Source organism: Echinops telfairi, unplaced genomic scaffold (genome assembly GCF_000313985.2).
Source record: "Echinops telfairi isolate 266 unplaced genomic scaffold, ASM31398v2 ScPeMD7_7469;HRSCAF=8507_1, whole genome shotgun sequence".
Taxonomy (NCBI): Eukaryota; Metazoa; Chordata; class Mammalia; order Afrosoricida; family Tenrecidae; genus Echinops; species Echinops telfairi.
In genome coordinates, this window is record NW_022111373.1 from 436,238 (window position 1) to 452,446 (window position 16,209).

The following is a 16,209-nucleotide window of genomic DNA, read 5'->3' on the forward strand; positions in this document are numbered from 1 at the left end:
TGGAAAGGAGGTGCACAGTAGGAGTACTAATGTAAGCTCTCTCCTGAAGACGCAAGCCACTTCAGAATGGGGCTTCCCGTGGGCCTGGCAGAAAGAAACTGCCTTAGAACTCACTGCACTGTGCTGTCGCCACTGTCTTTCCTGCCCCTTCCCTTTCACAGGTAGGTGTTCAATCTACTTTGTGCGCTGAAGGCTTTCTTGGCATAGCCCTTTATCCTTCCCAAGAATTCCTCCCTGCAAAACTCTCCTACTTCTAATCCCATCGTTGGGCCCAAGCTGACCCATCTGCATTTTGGCAGGCCAAAGTGCCTTTACAAACACAGGGTTACCCTCGGTAGGGCTCTGGGAGTCTTCCAGTCCTTACTCCATCACAAAACAATGCTCCATACACAGGTGGAATGAAGCCTTGGAAGCCCACCATTCGGTGATATTTCACCAACCCCAGGGCAGGTTTGGTTTTTCTCCCTCTACATCAAAGAAAAGCTCTACTGAGGGCAAGCGTCACCAGTATGGAAGAAACTGTTATCGGGTTGCATCAATGAGGCAAGATATGTATCAAAGAGACTTTGCCTTTATTAGGCTTTAAAATGTGGCACTGACTAATGCTAGAAACAGCTTTTGTGTACATATAACATAAAAACCTGGTATATTCAGAACCAAGGTCTAAAAATGGATGACAGTACTCAACAGAAATAAGATAGGTTTGGTCAATTAAAATACCCAAAGCAAAAATTCTACTAAGATCTAAGAATGACCTATCTATGTTCACGAGAGTCCGAAAACAGTCTAAGACGCAAGTCAGTTCTTCTAAGTGACAGTATTAAGAACACAGCATGCTCTAGTCTGAGTGCCACAACCCCCATCCCAACCTCGGCTGAGGAACAGGGGAGATTCTGAGGTACATAAACACAGTGTGGACACGTCAGTACCCAGTCACACTCTGGGTCCCTTGTCCTAAATCATTTTTGTTCCACTGTTAATGCTTAGTGCTGTCTATTAAAACGACTGCATCAACCTACCCTTTTCTCTCAGAACATCAGAGATCAACTAAGCATTATTTTTCAATCAGCATGGTAATTAAACATTGGCCTAAAATAGGGCAAAGTAGTCTTTTTATAGAGTTCTCCTGAAATTCTCAGAAGAAAACAACTAACTAAATGTTTTCTTTTCTAAGCTTTTTCTTTCTTTTTTTTTTTTTGAGGGGGAAGGGCAACCTTTACACTTGGCTGATCGCGTTAAGCTCCTAATGACAAGAGAAGCCAAGTCCGCTCAGCTCCTTTACCGGCACATCTAAAGTAAATCAGTCACACTTCTATTCTAACCAAACATGGCAGCAGGACAATTGAGGAGCAGCTTCCCAAACGGCTCGAGCAGCGGGCACTCCTGTGCACAGGCTGGCGTTAAATCAGCACTTCATAAACCGTGAAGGCTCCTGCCCATTTCCATGATCCCTCTGTGCAGAATCGGCAGTATGACGTTGGCTCACGCTAGCATTAAAAATCATCACTCTGCTAACCCAACTCACTGTTGAGACGGGTCTTCTTGAATGCAGCTTTTATTACAACCTCACTGCTGCTTCCTACTCTGAGGGAATACCACGTTTTTGTTTTTGTTTAAGTCAAGAGTTCTTCTTTCTCCCTTTATTCTAATCAGGGGTCGTGCAACAACCCCAATACTGTTACCAAGCACAGCGCTATGTAACAGTAAAGCTTCTGGAAAACCCAAACAAAAGACACGTCACCCAGTGACGTCAGCCTATATACAGTTCTGTGTGGTCGCAGCACATAAGCAAATCCATTCTTGTGCCGTTTCTCGGAAAAGCTTTTCAGTAAATGCACTCATGCTGCTCCAGGAGCTCTTCTCCGCAACAAGCCGCCCATCTGCCATCAACAAGTTAAGACCCAGAGAACTAACAGCTACGGGAAGGGGAGTCTGACGCCTTGATTACCCAGCTGAGCAGTCAGAGGAGGAGAAAATAACTTATGTTCAAAACTGATTGAGAGGATAAGAGTGGTCCCGGGAAATGAAGCAACGCTATCCGGAGGAATATCCTAAAGAAAAAAACATCCAACTCATTCTGGGATTAAATTGCACTTGGAGAGCCCGGGACACAAGAAAAACAGGAAACTGGTCAAAAGGCTCTGCATGTTAGAGCCTTTTACAGACTCACTGTGCTGAGTCTAGGAACCGCGACTGAATGCAGCCTCCAATGTGCTCAGAAGAATGGGTAAGTCTATGCATTCATATGTTTGTGCAGTCAGCAAGGAATCACGCCTGTACATGGGCCACTGAAATCATGTTTTAGGAATGAAAGCGTCACATATTTTTGATTTTTCGGTCTATAACAAAGCCTATGAATGATGCTGATGACAGGGACATGTCGTATCTTATTTTAATATTATGTTTAAATTTTGTCTGGGTTATACCGACAAGGTTAGCTTTTCTGCAGCAAGTGAAAAATAAGTTGTATGCAGTAAAATCCTACACCAGTGCTATGTTGCTGTATTTTTGTTTTGTTTTCCAATAGCCCATATGATCTGCTGAAAAATATCCTATCTTCTTGTTTCCTTAAATTATATTCTGCAGGCTTACATTTCAAGTGGCCATTAGGGGCCCCTATGCTGGCAGCAATATATGCAATGAGTATGGTTTTTAAAATGCTGCCGGCCCTGGGTATGGCGTGTCCACCCAAATGCCGCTGCGAGAAGCTGCTCTTCTACTGCGACTCTCAGGGCTTCCACTCAGTGCCAAACGCCACAGACAAGGGCTCTCTAGGCCTGTCCCTGAGGCACAATCACATCTCGGAGCTCGAAAGGGATCAATTTGCCAGCTACAGCCAACTTACCTGGCTCCACTTAGACCACAATCAAATCTCAACAGTAAAAGAAGATGCTTTTCAAGGACTATATAAACTTAAGGAATTAATCTTAAGTTCCAACAAAATATTTTACTTGCCAAACACAACTTTTACCCAACTAATTAACCTGCAAAATTTGGACTTGTCTTTTAATCAGCTGTCATCTCTGCACCCAGAGCTCTTCTATGGCCTCCGGAGGCTGCAGACCTTGCATTTAAGGTCCAATTCTCTGCGGACTATCCCAGTTCGCCTGTTCTGGGACTGCCGTAGCCTGGAGTTTCTGGATTTGAGCACCAACCGTTTGCGAAGTTTGGCTCGCAATGGATTTGCCGGATTAATCAAACTGAGAGAGCTTCACTTAGAGCACAACCAGCTGACGAAGATTAATTTTGCTCACTTCCTCCGGCTAAGCAGCCTGCACACGCTCTTCTTACAATGGAACAAAATTAGCAACTTGACGTGTGGGATGGAGTGGACCTGGGGCACTTTAGAAAAGCTAGATCTGACTGGAAATGAAATCAAAGCCATCGACTTGACAGTGTTTGAAACTATGCCTAACCTTAAAATCCTCCTCCTGGATAATAACAAGTTAAATAGCCTTGATTCCAAGATCTTAAACTCCCTGCGAGCCTTGACGACTGTTGGCCTCTCTGGCAATCTGTGGGAATGCAGTCCCCGAATATGTGGCTTGGCCTCTTGGCTGGGCAGTTTCCAAGGTCGGTGGGAGCATTCCATCCTCTGCCACAGCCCTGACCACACCCAAGGCGAGGATATTCTAGATGCAGTCCATGGGTTTCAGCTTTGCTGGAATTTGTCAACCACTGTCACTGCCGTGGCTACAACTTACAAAGACCCGACCACTGAATATACAAAAAGAATAAGCTCATCAAGTTACCATGTGGGAGACAAAGAAATCCCAACTACTGCAGGCATAGCAGTTACTACGGAGGAACACTTTCCCGAACCAGACAATGCCATCTTCACGCAGCGGGTAATTACGGGAACAATGGCTTTATTGTTTTCTTTCTTTTTTATTATTTTTATAGTGTTCATCTCCAGGAAGTGTTGCCCTCCCACTTTAAGAAGAATTAGGCAGTGCTCAATGATTCAGAATCACAGGCAGCTCCGATCCCAAACACGACTCCATATGTCAAACATGTCAGACCAAGGACCATATAATGAATATGAACCCACCCATGAAGGACCCTTTATCATCATTAATGGTTATGGACAGTGCAAGTGTCAGCAGCTGCCATACAAAGAATGTGAAGTATAATATCTACCCATCATCAAAAATCACATCAGATAAGTAACCTATTTTACATAGTAGGAGCTAAATACATATCTAATTTTTACCAATGGTGACATTAAGCCTAATTTTCCAAATCAAGTGGAGACTTAGTTTTTGAAGTGTTGAAGTATTTTTAATTTTTTTAAACAAAATCATATTTTAATTGTTAAATGAAGCAATGCTCACATTATTTGCACTCCTGTTGGAAAGTCTAAAAATGCTCACTTCAAAATAATGTTTCATGTATGTAATTATATACTATCGTGTGTAAACATTTACACTAGGACCTCCATATGCTATTTTTTTCCTAATGAAAAGAGTTCAGAAAGAAACGACTGAGCAGAAAATAAGACGGTGACCAATATTTGTTTGATCATTGCTCTCTATCCCACACGCCACATCTGGCTCGCTGCTTAAACAGATACTTAGCAAAGTTAACCCAACAATCTACTGCCAGTGTGGGAAGTAGAATTTCACACATGCTAAAGACTGATACACATTAAACACACTTCTTCCTGAGTTTTTGCCTGGGTTAGTAGGTATTCTCAAACTCTACATCATGAAATCAGAGCACTATCTGTAATTCTAGTGAGTGACTCTTTCATATGCTTAAATGATGACTCCAAGGGTTTGTGAAAAGGTTCCATTTACAATGAAGTCAATACTAAATAATTACACTGACCTGTCATTCATCACTCATTTGATTTATAATGGATGTGTTGACTTACGTGACACTTAAAAGACTATTGTTTTAAACTTGTGTAAATTATCATTTTACTAATTCATTTACTAAATCCTTTATTTACATTTGTCTTTTTTAAAAAGATTTTTAAACTATCTGAGATAAATTGACATACTCCCTTCCTCTAGTATGAAAACACAACACACAAGTCTCTCTCTTTCTCAATAGTTATAATCAAAGATGCCTTGACAAGGAGAGTTTTAAACCTTTCTTCTGCCTTTTCCTATCTTCAAACCTTAAAGAGCCAAATTAAAATTAATTGGCTAGCAACAGGCACAACACTGATTCGTGTTAGAATGTATTATAAAGAAACCATGAAAGAAACCACTTTCAAAAATAGTAAATACTAAACTTTGACCCTTTAATAAGCATCCACATCCACACTCTAAGAGCAGTTCCTCCCAAAGGAAGTGAACAACTAGCATCCCAGTGAACCTATTCGTGGGTACAGCACTCTATAGGACTACATAGCCACACAACAGCAATTAACTCAAAGGCGGTACGAGGTGACGGGATGAAGGAGAAAGGTAGCATTCTGAAACCTGGCTCTTGCAGGTGTAGGATACCTGAAATTACAAGACAGCCAAGAATGAGGCAATCTAAATTGACGAGGGCAAAGGTCCAGGAGTTGAAGGAGTGGGATTCATATAAGCCTCTCATAATTAACAAACGATAATGGTGCCACATTTTCAAGCAGTTAGAACAAGTATTTCTTCATTTATGATTTCTGTGGGGGGAAATATGCTATAAGTGAAATGCAAGAAACACAATTCACATTTAGATTTTTCCCCCCACAAAGATCTATGCTAAACTTGACTTTAGAAGAATGAGCCTTTTCACTACTGCCATTTAAGCTTATGTGAAAAGTGGGGCATTAATGTTTCAACACCAGTACCCTAAAAAGAAAGTTATCTTTTCCTAAACATGACCATTGACATAATGATACTCTTCATTCAAGGCATGTTTTTCCTCCCAGGTTTGAATTTAGAATGTTATGGCTACAGGTTAACCTTTATACTTTAATTAATGTTTTTCTTTCTAAATACTAGTAGGAGTGTATACTTGTACTTCAAAGACAATGTGCCTGTGTCAGATGCAAATAAGATGGCAAATGGTGGTAAATAAGTGCTCTCTAAATTTCTGTGAGGTGGCAGATTACTTTGACAAAGTCTCGGCCCACTTGGGCTGATCTTGAGCAGTGAGCATTTCTCTCTCATTAAACCAGGCCCTGGCCTTGCCAGGGCAGGGCCAGAAGTCTCCTACAAATAAGAGATCTACAAGCCAAAATTTACCAGCCTATTTATCCGGGTGACCACAGTCATTTGTCAGGGAACAGCTTGGTCACCCTACTACTATGCCCTGAGCATAGAAGATCAGCACTGAAGGATAGCAGAGAAGGCATACTTTCCTTCCATCATTTCAACCACCACCAAAATTAATTCAAATTGTGAGTTTGAAGGATGTGATACACTGGCCGGGTATCCCCATATTAATCATAAAGGTTGCAACTAGTAAAATGGACTAGCAGTTGGCAAAATCCTACATGGACATGGGAAAGCTGGCCATTTAGTGCAGTCATTTAGGAGAACAGCATAACCAAGGCACACGTTCTTTCCAATAAAAAAAATAAAATAAATTTGCCCTCCATTTTTTAAAAAGTAATGCCCTTAGGAAAAAACGTGAGAAATGGTATCAAATAGGTATTTCCCCTTTTTCATTTACAGAGCAAACTTCTTTTTTCTATCTACCTAGAGAAGGCAGGATTCCATTTAATTTTGTCTGTTTGAGTTTTGATATTAGCACAGGTTTGAAGATGAGACTATTAGGCATCTGTGCTCTTTACCAAGTGGCTAGGGTGGATCATCACAGCCACACTGCAGATCCTGTAAGCATGGTATGCAGGCTTTCCGTTTCTGATGGGCGTTTAACCCCTTCCCTTCCCTTCCTCCTTCCGCCTGCCCCCAATTTTTTTAAAAGTAATTTTAATTTTCAAGGTTTGAGGAAGATGACCAATAGCCAGAAAAGGAATTAAATCTTTCTGGGGGAGAAAATGAAATTTGAAGGCTAAAGAAGGGTATGATACTATACTCATCTAGCAAGTAAGAGCTAGTCTGGAATCATTTAAATTCATTTCTGTAGCTTGCCAGAGATTTCAATCACCTTTCTTAAAAGAGTGGACTGGTGAATTTGCATATGCAACTCTGAGAATACCCACTGCCAACATCAAAAAGCAAAGGTACTAATTTTTAAGCCAAAAATCTGCACGAACACATGTAACTTCTTAATGTGCCCAAGTTAATTTCTGTACCAATTCAATGAATGGAATTGACTGAAATTCCCAACACCACTAATTATTAAAATCCATCTGCTTATTCTAATGCTAGTCACTAGGAGCCAGACTCCATCTTTCCAATAAAAATGAGTGCTATGTAGCACCGGTTCTGAATCCTAAATTTTGAAACAGGGGAATCATTTTCTTAAGGGATACTTCCTACAAACAACTACAAGGGGGTGGGTGGGGAGAAGAGTATAAATGCCTGGTTCTCTGTCTCTCTGAAAAGTGTGGATAGCAATATAAAAATTTTTAAATAATATTTTTAGCCGCTGGCTTACATGATCATTTTCTTAACAGAGCAATATACAAGCGTGTCTCAAAAGCCTGTTTGGAACATGCTTTTCTTATCATTTTGGCTGAAGTCTTGCAGCCAGAAAAAGGCAAAGATAAGGTAATAGGGCCATCCACTGAAAATTACACATTTCTCTATCTAACCTGGGGCAAACTCACAGTACTTGAATAAAGGCCAAAACAAATGCAAAATGACTGTTTAAGCTTTCATACTGCTGTTGGAAACATTTGGAAACTTCTACTCTTTCAACTAATCTTTTCTTCCTTGGTGATTTAAAAAAACAAAAACAAAAAAACTTGATATGTAGAATATTTGTGAACCTACCTATCAACACAGACTGGAGACTCAAAGTATAGTCCAGATACATTGTGTTCAATCACCTTCAGGAGCCATTTTTGGTGGGAGGTGGGCAGGTGGGTTGGGGATGGGGGGGAAATACCATTATATGGGAGTCTTTGGGGAGGGAAAGGGTAACAAAGTACAGTGTACAGGAAAGTTTTGTTATTAAAATTGTGTATACTGTAAGAAGTGAATTTTTTTGTTTTGTTCAATTTTTTCCTTGGTAACATATCTACTGTGACATGACAAGATTTGAAAACCCATTTGTGAAGGATATAGAAACCTTAAGTGAACATTTTTGTGTTCCTAACAATGCCAATTGTGTCCATTCAAAAAAGGAAGCTAATCAATCACCTTACCTCCATTCACAAGAGGTAATAAGCAACAAGAAGGGAGCAGGGATGGGAGCATGCACTTAAAAAGCCATTGTGCCAACAAAAAATTTATTAAAAACAGTAGCCATTCTATAAGCACTATCACAATCACAAACGTTAGCAAGTGGAGCAACGGGTGGCCCTATGTCTCACTGGGTCTGGGCTGGCCACCCCCAACCTCCAAGATGGAACATTTACCCAGCCTGGGGAGCTCTGAAAGGGCACTCAACTGCCAATTCTTACCAAAATAGCAATATTTTCAGTCCATGCTTTTCACACCCTGGGGATGGACCCAGGAGGGTGGGGTACTGCTGTTGCTGATCACAATCAAACCACTAGAATCCCTACATAGTCCACTGCACCCCAAACACCAGTTCCACAAGCATGGGTAAAGGAAGGAAGAGGTGAGTAACTAATGTCTCTTGGTTGACATAGATACCACCCCTCTGGAACAGAATGCTATGCCCAGGGAGTTCTGAGGGCAGAAACCACCTTGGCCTTGAGGTGTTGGATGCAGGCAATCCGTCATACTTGCCAGGACCCATGTGCTACTCCTCCAGGCCGGCAGGAGAGCAGCAGGCCCACACTAACAGGAACGAGTACAGCCACCTTCTCCACTGGCCCAGGAACACTAGGACCAGAAAGGCTTAACAGAGCCATCAGGATTCTCAGCAGTAGCTTGGGTCTAGGACTGTCAAATTCATGCTGCATGCGCCTGAGGGCAAAGGTGATTTTAAACTGCACAAGAGGAAATAATTCATACATCTTCCAAAGTAAAAGCAGACTTTATTAACAGACATTTTAATCTTGAAAATCCCATGTAAAGCTACATCTGAGTTCTTTATCGTTTATTTTAATTAATTTTGCTTGTATGCCATAGCATTCTCAGGTTCCCACTCAAATTTATAATAGATTTCTTCAAGGTCTGTTTAAAGAGATTTTTTCCCCCTTCTTTAAATATATCTAACCAGCTGGGTACTTAAGTCTTCCTTAGAGAGACAAAATGTACTACAAATTGTCTTTTACAAAATAGAGAAGGGAAAAAGACGTAAAAACCACAACTATCCCAACCTCTCTCCTTAGCAGTTTCCCTTAACACTCTTAGCACAGAACTTTAAACCTCCCCTGAAGCCTCCCCTGCTCCTATCTGAAGGGGGCATTATAACAGAAAGAAATCTCCAAAGCCGCATCCTACCCTAGAAAGTCAACAAGCCAAATATACTCCCATCTACCCCGGGAGGCTCCAGGACAAGCCCTACCTGCAACACTGGAGCCACCCCCATACAGCCGCCCATGGCCAGCCCAAGAAGCATAGCTGTGACCACAGCAGAAAATGGTCCCAACCTCTGCCCAAAGGCAGCCGCAGGGTGGACACTCCTCCTCAGCCCCAAGAAGCTCACTCTTCACTTGGAAGCCAGAGTTTTAACAACAGGCCCAGAGAAAATTTCCAGTCTTTTACATTTTTCATCAAGAGAGTTTACCAAGATGATATGGATGTAGAGATGTGAAAGTTTTAAAAACATTGCGTGAGAGAGAGAGAGAGAGAGAGAGAGAGAGAGTGTGTGTGTGTGTGTGTGTGTGTGTGTGTGTTAGAGATGTCCCTGTGAGTTGCTAAACCTGTAACTGTAGAAAGCCTCGTCTTTCTCCCGAGTGGTTTTGAACTGTGGAACCTGTGGATCATGGTCCAACTCGTACCATTACACTATCAGGGCTCATAACTTTAATAAATACTTCCCTGTTACAACTGTGCTTAAGAGCTTAAGAACTCCCTGTCATTGTTGGGTACCCTCACTCAATTCCAACTCCTAACAACTCCGTCTCACACAGCAGGATTGTTCCACATGGTTTTCTCGGTTGTAACCTTTATGGAAGTAGATTGCCAGGCCTTACAGGCTGGGTTCAAATGATTACTCTTCCGGTAAGCAACCAAGTGCTGGTAATTCTAACAAAGGAAAAAGAAAAAGATTTGCACAATCTCCAGGTTGCCTTTTCTGGAGAAATGATCAGGCAAAAGGCCCGCAATCATTTTTATTATTAACCTATTGGTTTTTTTATCATGAAAGTCCACTAAAGTTCTCCTATAATGAACAAAAACATTTCCCACGGCCTAAAAATTCCTGTTGTTACAAAAGCCTGACAATTGGCTACTAGTCTCAAAGTGGGTGCTTTGAACGAAGTCAGTGGTGCCATTGAAGATAGACCTGGCAATCTACTTCCATACAGATTACAGCAAGCAAACCCTAGAGAGCAGATCTATTCTGTAATACAAGTAATTACTATAAATTGAAGCCAATTCAAGGCTAAAAAGTATGGGGGGGGTTTTTGTTTGTTTGTCTGCCAAAGACCTGAAGGGCAATTGCTCAGCACCCAAAATGTCTCTGAAATCAATGTATTTGTTATTTGTATATAATCTACGTCTACAGAGTCAAGAAGCTTAGAATACTACATTCATATGTACTACATAATTAAAATAACGATATAAAATGATCAAAAGAAGGGGTTCTTAATCTATGGGTCCAGAATATATAAGAGAATGCAAGAACTTCATGAAATGATCGTTACAATTTGACTTTGTATTGAGTTCAGTTCACAGATTTCACAAGGTCCTAGTAAGTTGTGGTAACAAACACCAAGGGTCAGAAAGTGCTGGTAGAACAATAAAATAGTTAATTCTACTATGCAGCAATTTCCCCCTGATATTCCAGATGGTTAAGGCAAAGAACTAACGGTTTTTATCTGATAAATTGGAATAGAGACTGGCTTATTTGGAGAGAGACACACGGACTTCAAAACTCTGAGTATTTATAAAACAGAGCCGACTGTTATGAACAAGAGAAAACCTAACTGATAGGATCTCTTAAGAGACTCTGGGGGCAGGCGGGTTTGTTCTTCATGTCAGCCCTTGGTCCAATCTAAGGGGTAGGAAGCATGCTGCACAAGCATGGTGCGTGCTGGTTCAGACAAGGTGGGAGCTTACAGTGTCTATAAGAATGAATGTGCCCTTTTGAAGAACAGGCTCATGGTTCCTTCTTATAATTTCCCAGGGATCCCAATGCTGATGTTCCAAGACCCCAGAAATACCTACTGTACTACATTACAAGCCCGGGGGTGCGGGGAAAGTGCAAACTGTTGTTATTGTATTAACAGAAGTCGACAGGGCTGGAGACCACCCAGAAAGGCAATTTGAAAAGACACACCTGGAGACCTGCTTCCAGATGTCACAGCCTTGAAAAGCCCGCAACGGTTCGACTCTACACAGATGGGCGGCGCAATGACTAGAGCAACAGCACTACATATTTTCTAGACTAGAAACACAATGTGAAATTTAAAACATCTCCCACTAGGTCATGAATGAGCAGAACCATGTTTCATGCACCATTTCTAGTTGTGTAGATGACGATAATAATCTCCTTAGTGAGAATCTTCCTAAAAACCACCTGGATTCCAGCAGGAGCAAGTAGCATGAGCTCCACTCTGGGACCTATGACCTCTTACCTAAGACGGCAGCTAACAACCAATCCCATCAAACCCACTAACTTCGGGTCAACTCTGATGGACAATAACCCAATACAGCATTATCAAGGCTATATATCTTGAAGGGAACAGAAAGCCCCATCTTTCTCCCAGACAGCAGTGGGAAAACGTGAGTTTGAACCACTTACCTTTTGGTTAGCAAACCAATGCCTCCCCAAGAGCACCAGCAGGGCTCTTCGTAAGGATCATACCAAAAAAACAAAATACCCCATTCTCCACTGAGTTGATTCTGACTCACAGTGACCCTATAAGGCTTTCATGGCTGCAAATTTATGGGAGGAAACAGTCTAATTTTCTCTCATGGAGTGGCTGGTGGGTTTGAGCTGCTTACCTTGTGGTTAATGAACAGTTCAACACTTAACCGACAACGGGGAAAGCTAATACATGCAAAACCATGTGAACAGGCTGCATATAGTAATAGCTCCATAAATGGCTTCTACTTTTTAAATACCAATGTAAAGAGAATTAGATGGTGCAGATCCAGCAAGCAGAAAATCACAATAAAGACAAGATACTTCCATGTGTTGCTTTCTACTTTCTACGCTTTCCTTCTCTAATCAAGCCCCTGTGCAGTGACCCTAAATAAAATATAACTACCTAGCTTTTAATAAGCCAACAGCCTAGATGTACTTTTTACATCTAATTGACATAAAACTGACACTATTATCTTTAAGTAATCTGCTTTACGAAATATAATACTAGACATGGCATTACTCTGTTTTACCTTTATGAATCACAGCTGAATTTCTAGAGGCTTAGAATCCCTAATTCCACGATCTTTTTGGGGTAAGGAAGTCTCTTAAGAGCCAATGGTCTTTCTCGTCCTTGTGAATCAAAATTATATAGGACAATATATTCATCTATTGTCATAAATTGATGGTATGTTTCAAAAGAAACAAGAAAAAAGTCTCATTGATGTCTTAGCTTCTGACGACTATATTTCAGGATGAAATACATGGTTGAGAATTAAAGATCATTATTATGTTCATCTTCAGTTAAGAGGAAAAAATGTACTTCAAGTCTAACACCTCTAATTTAGGAAGCAGCCCATCTAATTGTGGCAGATTTGGTTTCCAGGCAGAATTGCCAGAATTATTAAAGGATATGGGCAAAGATGATATGAGAATTTGAAAACATGGGAATAGGCCATCAGTCCAGTGCACACAAGAGGGCACGTTTTGTGACTGCTGAATAGTGGCCCCTCACATTAACAAAATCCCTCTAAAACATAAAGCTTGTTCAACATTAACCTGTCTAAAAGCAATCTCATCAGAAACTGTGTATTTAAAAGCCCAGGGTTGTTGTTGTTTTATTTATAGTATCAGGACTGTCTTTCTGGCCACTCTTTCCAAGATCATGCTCCAGTTTACCCAATAAGGAAAGTCTCCTCCTTCATCTACAATTTTTTCTTCTTTCCCCCATCACTTGATCTGAGACTTGCTTTTCCTTTGTATCCCAGCACACAAATACACAGTCTCCACACCTGCTTCTCTCTATGCCCTCTGAAAACCAAGGAAACCCACTTTATTGAGGGGAGACCGTCCAGTTATAGTGTAGACACTACTGAGCACTCAGTAGTGTCTGTAATTTAATAGTCTGCCAACTGCACAGCACTAACCAAGTGCCCTATCAGCTGCAAACCACAAACGGGGAAATACAATTAGAAAGGCAATCACTCATCTACACTCTCTTCTCAGTCTCTCTCCCTTTCCTTCGTACTAATTCAGGTATAAAACAGTGTGCGTTCACTTTGCTTTTATATACAAAAGACCAAAATGATCCATCATTTACCCTAGTTGCTTTCATATTAGCACTTTCCAGCTCTGACATATAAACCCTCTCCACTCATCACACCTTTACTATAAGTAGACATTCTGTTGTTTTCATTTGGGTCTAACGTGTCTTGGGGCACAGAGGGTCTGAGTTATAGAAATTTCAGAAAGGGATAATTATTTGGGTAATGACTGGCAAATCTCTAGTCTAAGATCTAACAAAGGCACTCTCCTTTTGTGGGGATTCCATAGAACTGTCACAAAAATGCTACCTTTCACATGATAGTCGTCCTTCCAGTTTCTGTTCCCAAAAGAGAAAAAACAGAGAATCAGGGACCAGTAACTATTATTCCATGCTAAGACAAAAGGCTCAAACATGAAGAACTGTTTCAGAGTGAACACTTCTCCCTTGAGTTTAAGGAGGAAATGGCCAAGAGAAAAACATGGAAAGGAATCCCTATGGGAGTCTGGGGCAGGCCACAATCATGTCTCCCTTTGTTCTCCTGACATCCCTTGAGGCCAGTATGCGCAATGCTCACTGACACTTACCATTAACTTCCAACAAGAGCCCACTTTATTATTGTGTTAAAACTGCCAGTCTAAGATTTATCTATCACTCTACATGAAAACCTAAAAGCGGTGGTCAGAAATATTCTTCCTTTTCATGCCGCATTCCCGAGATGTCAAAAGACATTACCGTGCATAAGCGATATCATCATCTAGATACCCAATTTGTGGTTGCTTAGACTTGGGTGTAAGAGGGATCACAGATAGATTGTGAACAACAGGAAAACTGTGAGGAGCTTATCTAAAGTCTCGGTGACATTCCCACAAGTCACCCCATCCTAAATCATATCAAAAACTAACCAAATAAATTTCTGCCCGAACACAAAATCTATCATACTCCCAAAATAATAAACAATGCATTGGAGAGTTTTCTTTAACATTTTATATCAACCTGTAAACACAGACACACACACACTGAGGAAGAGGGTTGAGGATTAGATAACTAGCCTTCTAACTAATTGATTTTCAAAGATTCGTAACCAATAAAGGTTAAGAAGACTGTGAATGAAGTAGATTGGGAAGGGGATGGTAAGGAAAGGTTAAAATTCTATTTGCAGCACTGTTGAATTTGGGTGTTTCTTAGCCACCTATGTAGAGATCACACGTAGACAGTCAGACACACAAGTCTGCAGTCCGGGGGAAAGGTCCCGGCTAGAAATACAAATTTAGAAATCATCATCAGTAAATAGAGATTATTTAAAGTCACGAGCTTGAATGAGATCACCAAGGGAATGAGTGTAGATGGAGAAAAGAATCACAAAGGCGCGTTTTTCTCCCAGTCTGAGGAATTAACACCCTCTTACATGGCACACACACACACACACACACACACACACACACAAAATAATAATAATAATAAAAAGGACAAGTTTCAAAGGCATCAGTGTCATTTGCACAAAGCATCCCCTGATAGAAACTAAAGAAAATAAGGTCAGTTTATTTTGTGAAAGGGAGCCCTGGTGGTACTGTGGGTTAAGAATTGCACTGCTACCTGCAAGGTTGGCCACTCAAACTCACAGCTATGCCGCAGGAGAAATATAAGGGCATCTGTAACCATAACGAGCTACAGTTTCAAGAGCAGTGGGTTTGGTTTGGTTTGAATTCAGTGGTGGTTCAGAGGTACAATTTTCTCACCTTCAGCGGACTGAGAGAAGATCTGAGTTCAATTTGGGGGTAATGTACCCCGTACATACTACCCCCCACCACTGTCTACACCCTACCCTCAAATCCCCACCACCCCACCCTACCCCCCACCGCCAGAGGCTTGTATGTTGCTACAGTCTCAATGGAACCTCTAGACTATGACACACTAGGAAGGAAGACCTGGAAATTTACTCCTGAAAATCAGAACATGAAAGTTCTATGGATGACAAAGGTCTGATCCACAAACAATTATGGAAGTAGCACAGGACAGGGCATCGTTTTGTTCCATTGTCCTTGGGGTCACCCTGAGTCAGAGGCAAATTCGACTTCATCTAACCATAAACTCATGAAAATGCTCTAAAATGTATACTGAAGGTTTGTGCAATCAAGGTTCTGCACAGACAGACTCTGCTTTAGAATGAGGAAGGTGACTGACCGATCCAGAACTCAGATGACCTCTATGAGCTTATCATGCCAAGTAGATGAAGAGAGCCCTACTCTCAATGAAGTCAAATATTCTACATCTTGATAGAGGTTTAAGGTATAATAACATACTCATTCAGCCAGTCTCATTAAATAGCATACTTAAGATCTATAAATTTCATTGTATATAGGGTTTACCTTTTAAAAAGCTGAACTCTGGGTAATGACAAACAAGCTTCCTACAGTGTTTAGAACTAAAGTTTACATTTATCTTTCAACTGACTGAAATGGAGCAAAGGAACAGGAATATTAACAAAAACTTCACTGCTATCAAGTCAATTCTGACCCATGACGTAGTGGTTATACATTGGGCTCCCAACCTCAAGGTCAGCAGTTCAAAACCGCCAGCTACTCCATGTGACAAAGATGAGGCATTTTAGTCCCAAAAAAAGTTAGTCTTAGACCAGTTCTATTCTGTACTATAGGGTCACTATAAAGAGAAATATAGGGATGAATAAATACGTGATAAAGTTAATGCAG

The 16,209-nt window shown here is 41.0% G+C and overlaps 2 protein-coding genes across 4 annotated transcripts in view; one reads left to right on the forward strand and one right to left on the reverse strand.

Annotated features, from left to right (window-relative positions):
* CTNNA1 (catenin alpha 1) overlaps positions 1-16,209 on the reverse strand; it is a 210,673-nt gene that overhangs the window by 73,972 nt on the left and 120,492 nt on the right. The window lies entirely within an intron of this gene.
* LRRTM2 (leucine rich repeat transmembrane neuronal 2) lies at positions 1,807-11,809 on the forward strand. 2 transcript variants are annotated; one of them, XM_045284983.1, is made up of 3 exons: positions 1,807-2,227; positions 2,587-3,848; positions 11,378-11,809. In XM_045284983.1, the coding sequence occupies exons 1-3, from the start codon at positions 2,224-2,226 to the stop codon at positions 11,507-11,509; spliced, it is 1,398 nt and encodes a 465-aa protein (XP_045140918.1). In that variant the 5' UTR covers positions 1,807-2,223; the 3' UTR covers positions 11,510-11,809. The 2 variants fall into 2 exon arrangements, with proteins under 2 accessions (XP_045140918.1, XP_004696704.1); XM_004696647.3 differs by lacking the exon at positions 11,378-11,809 and having other exon boundaries at positions 2,587-7,909.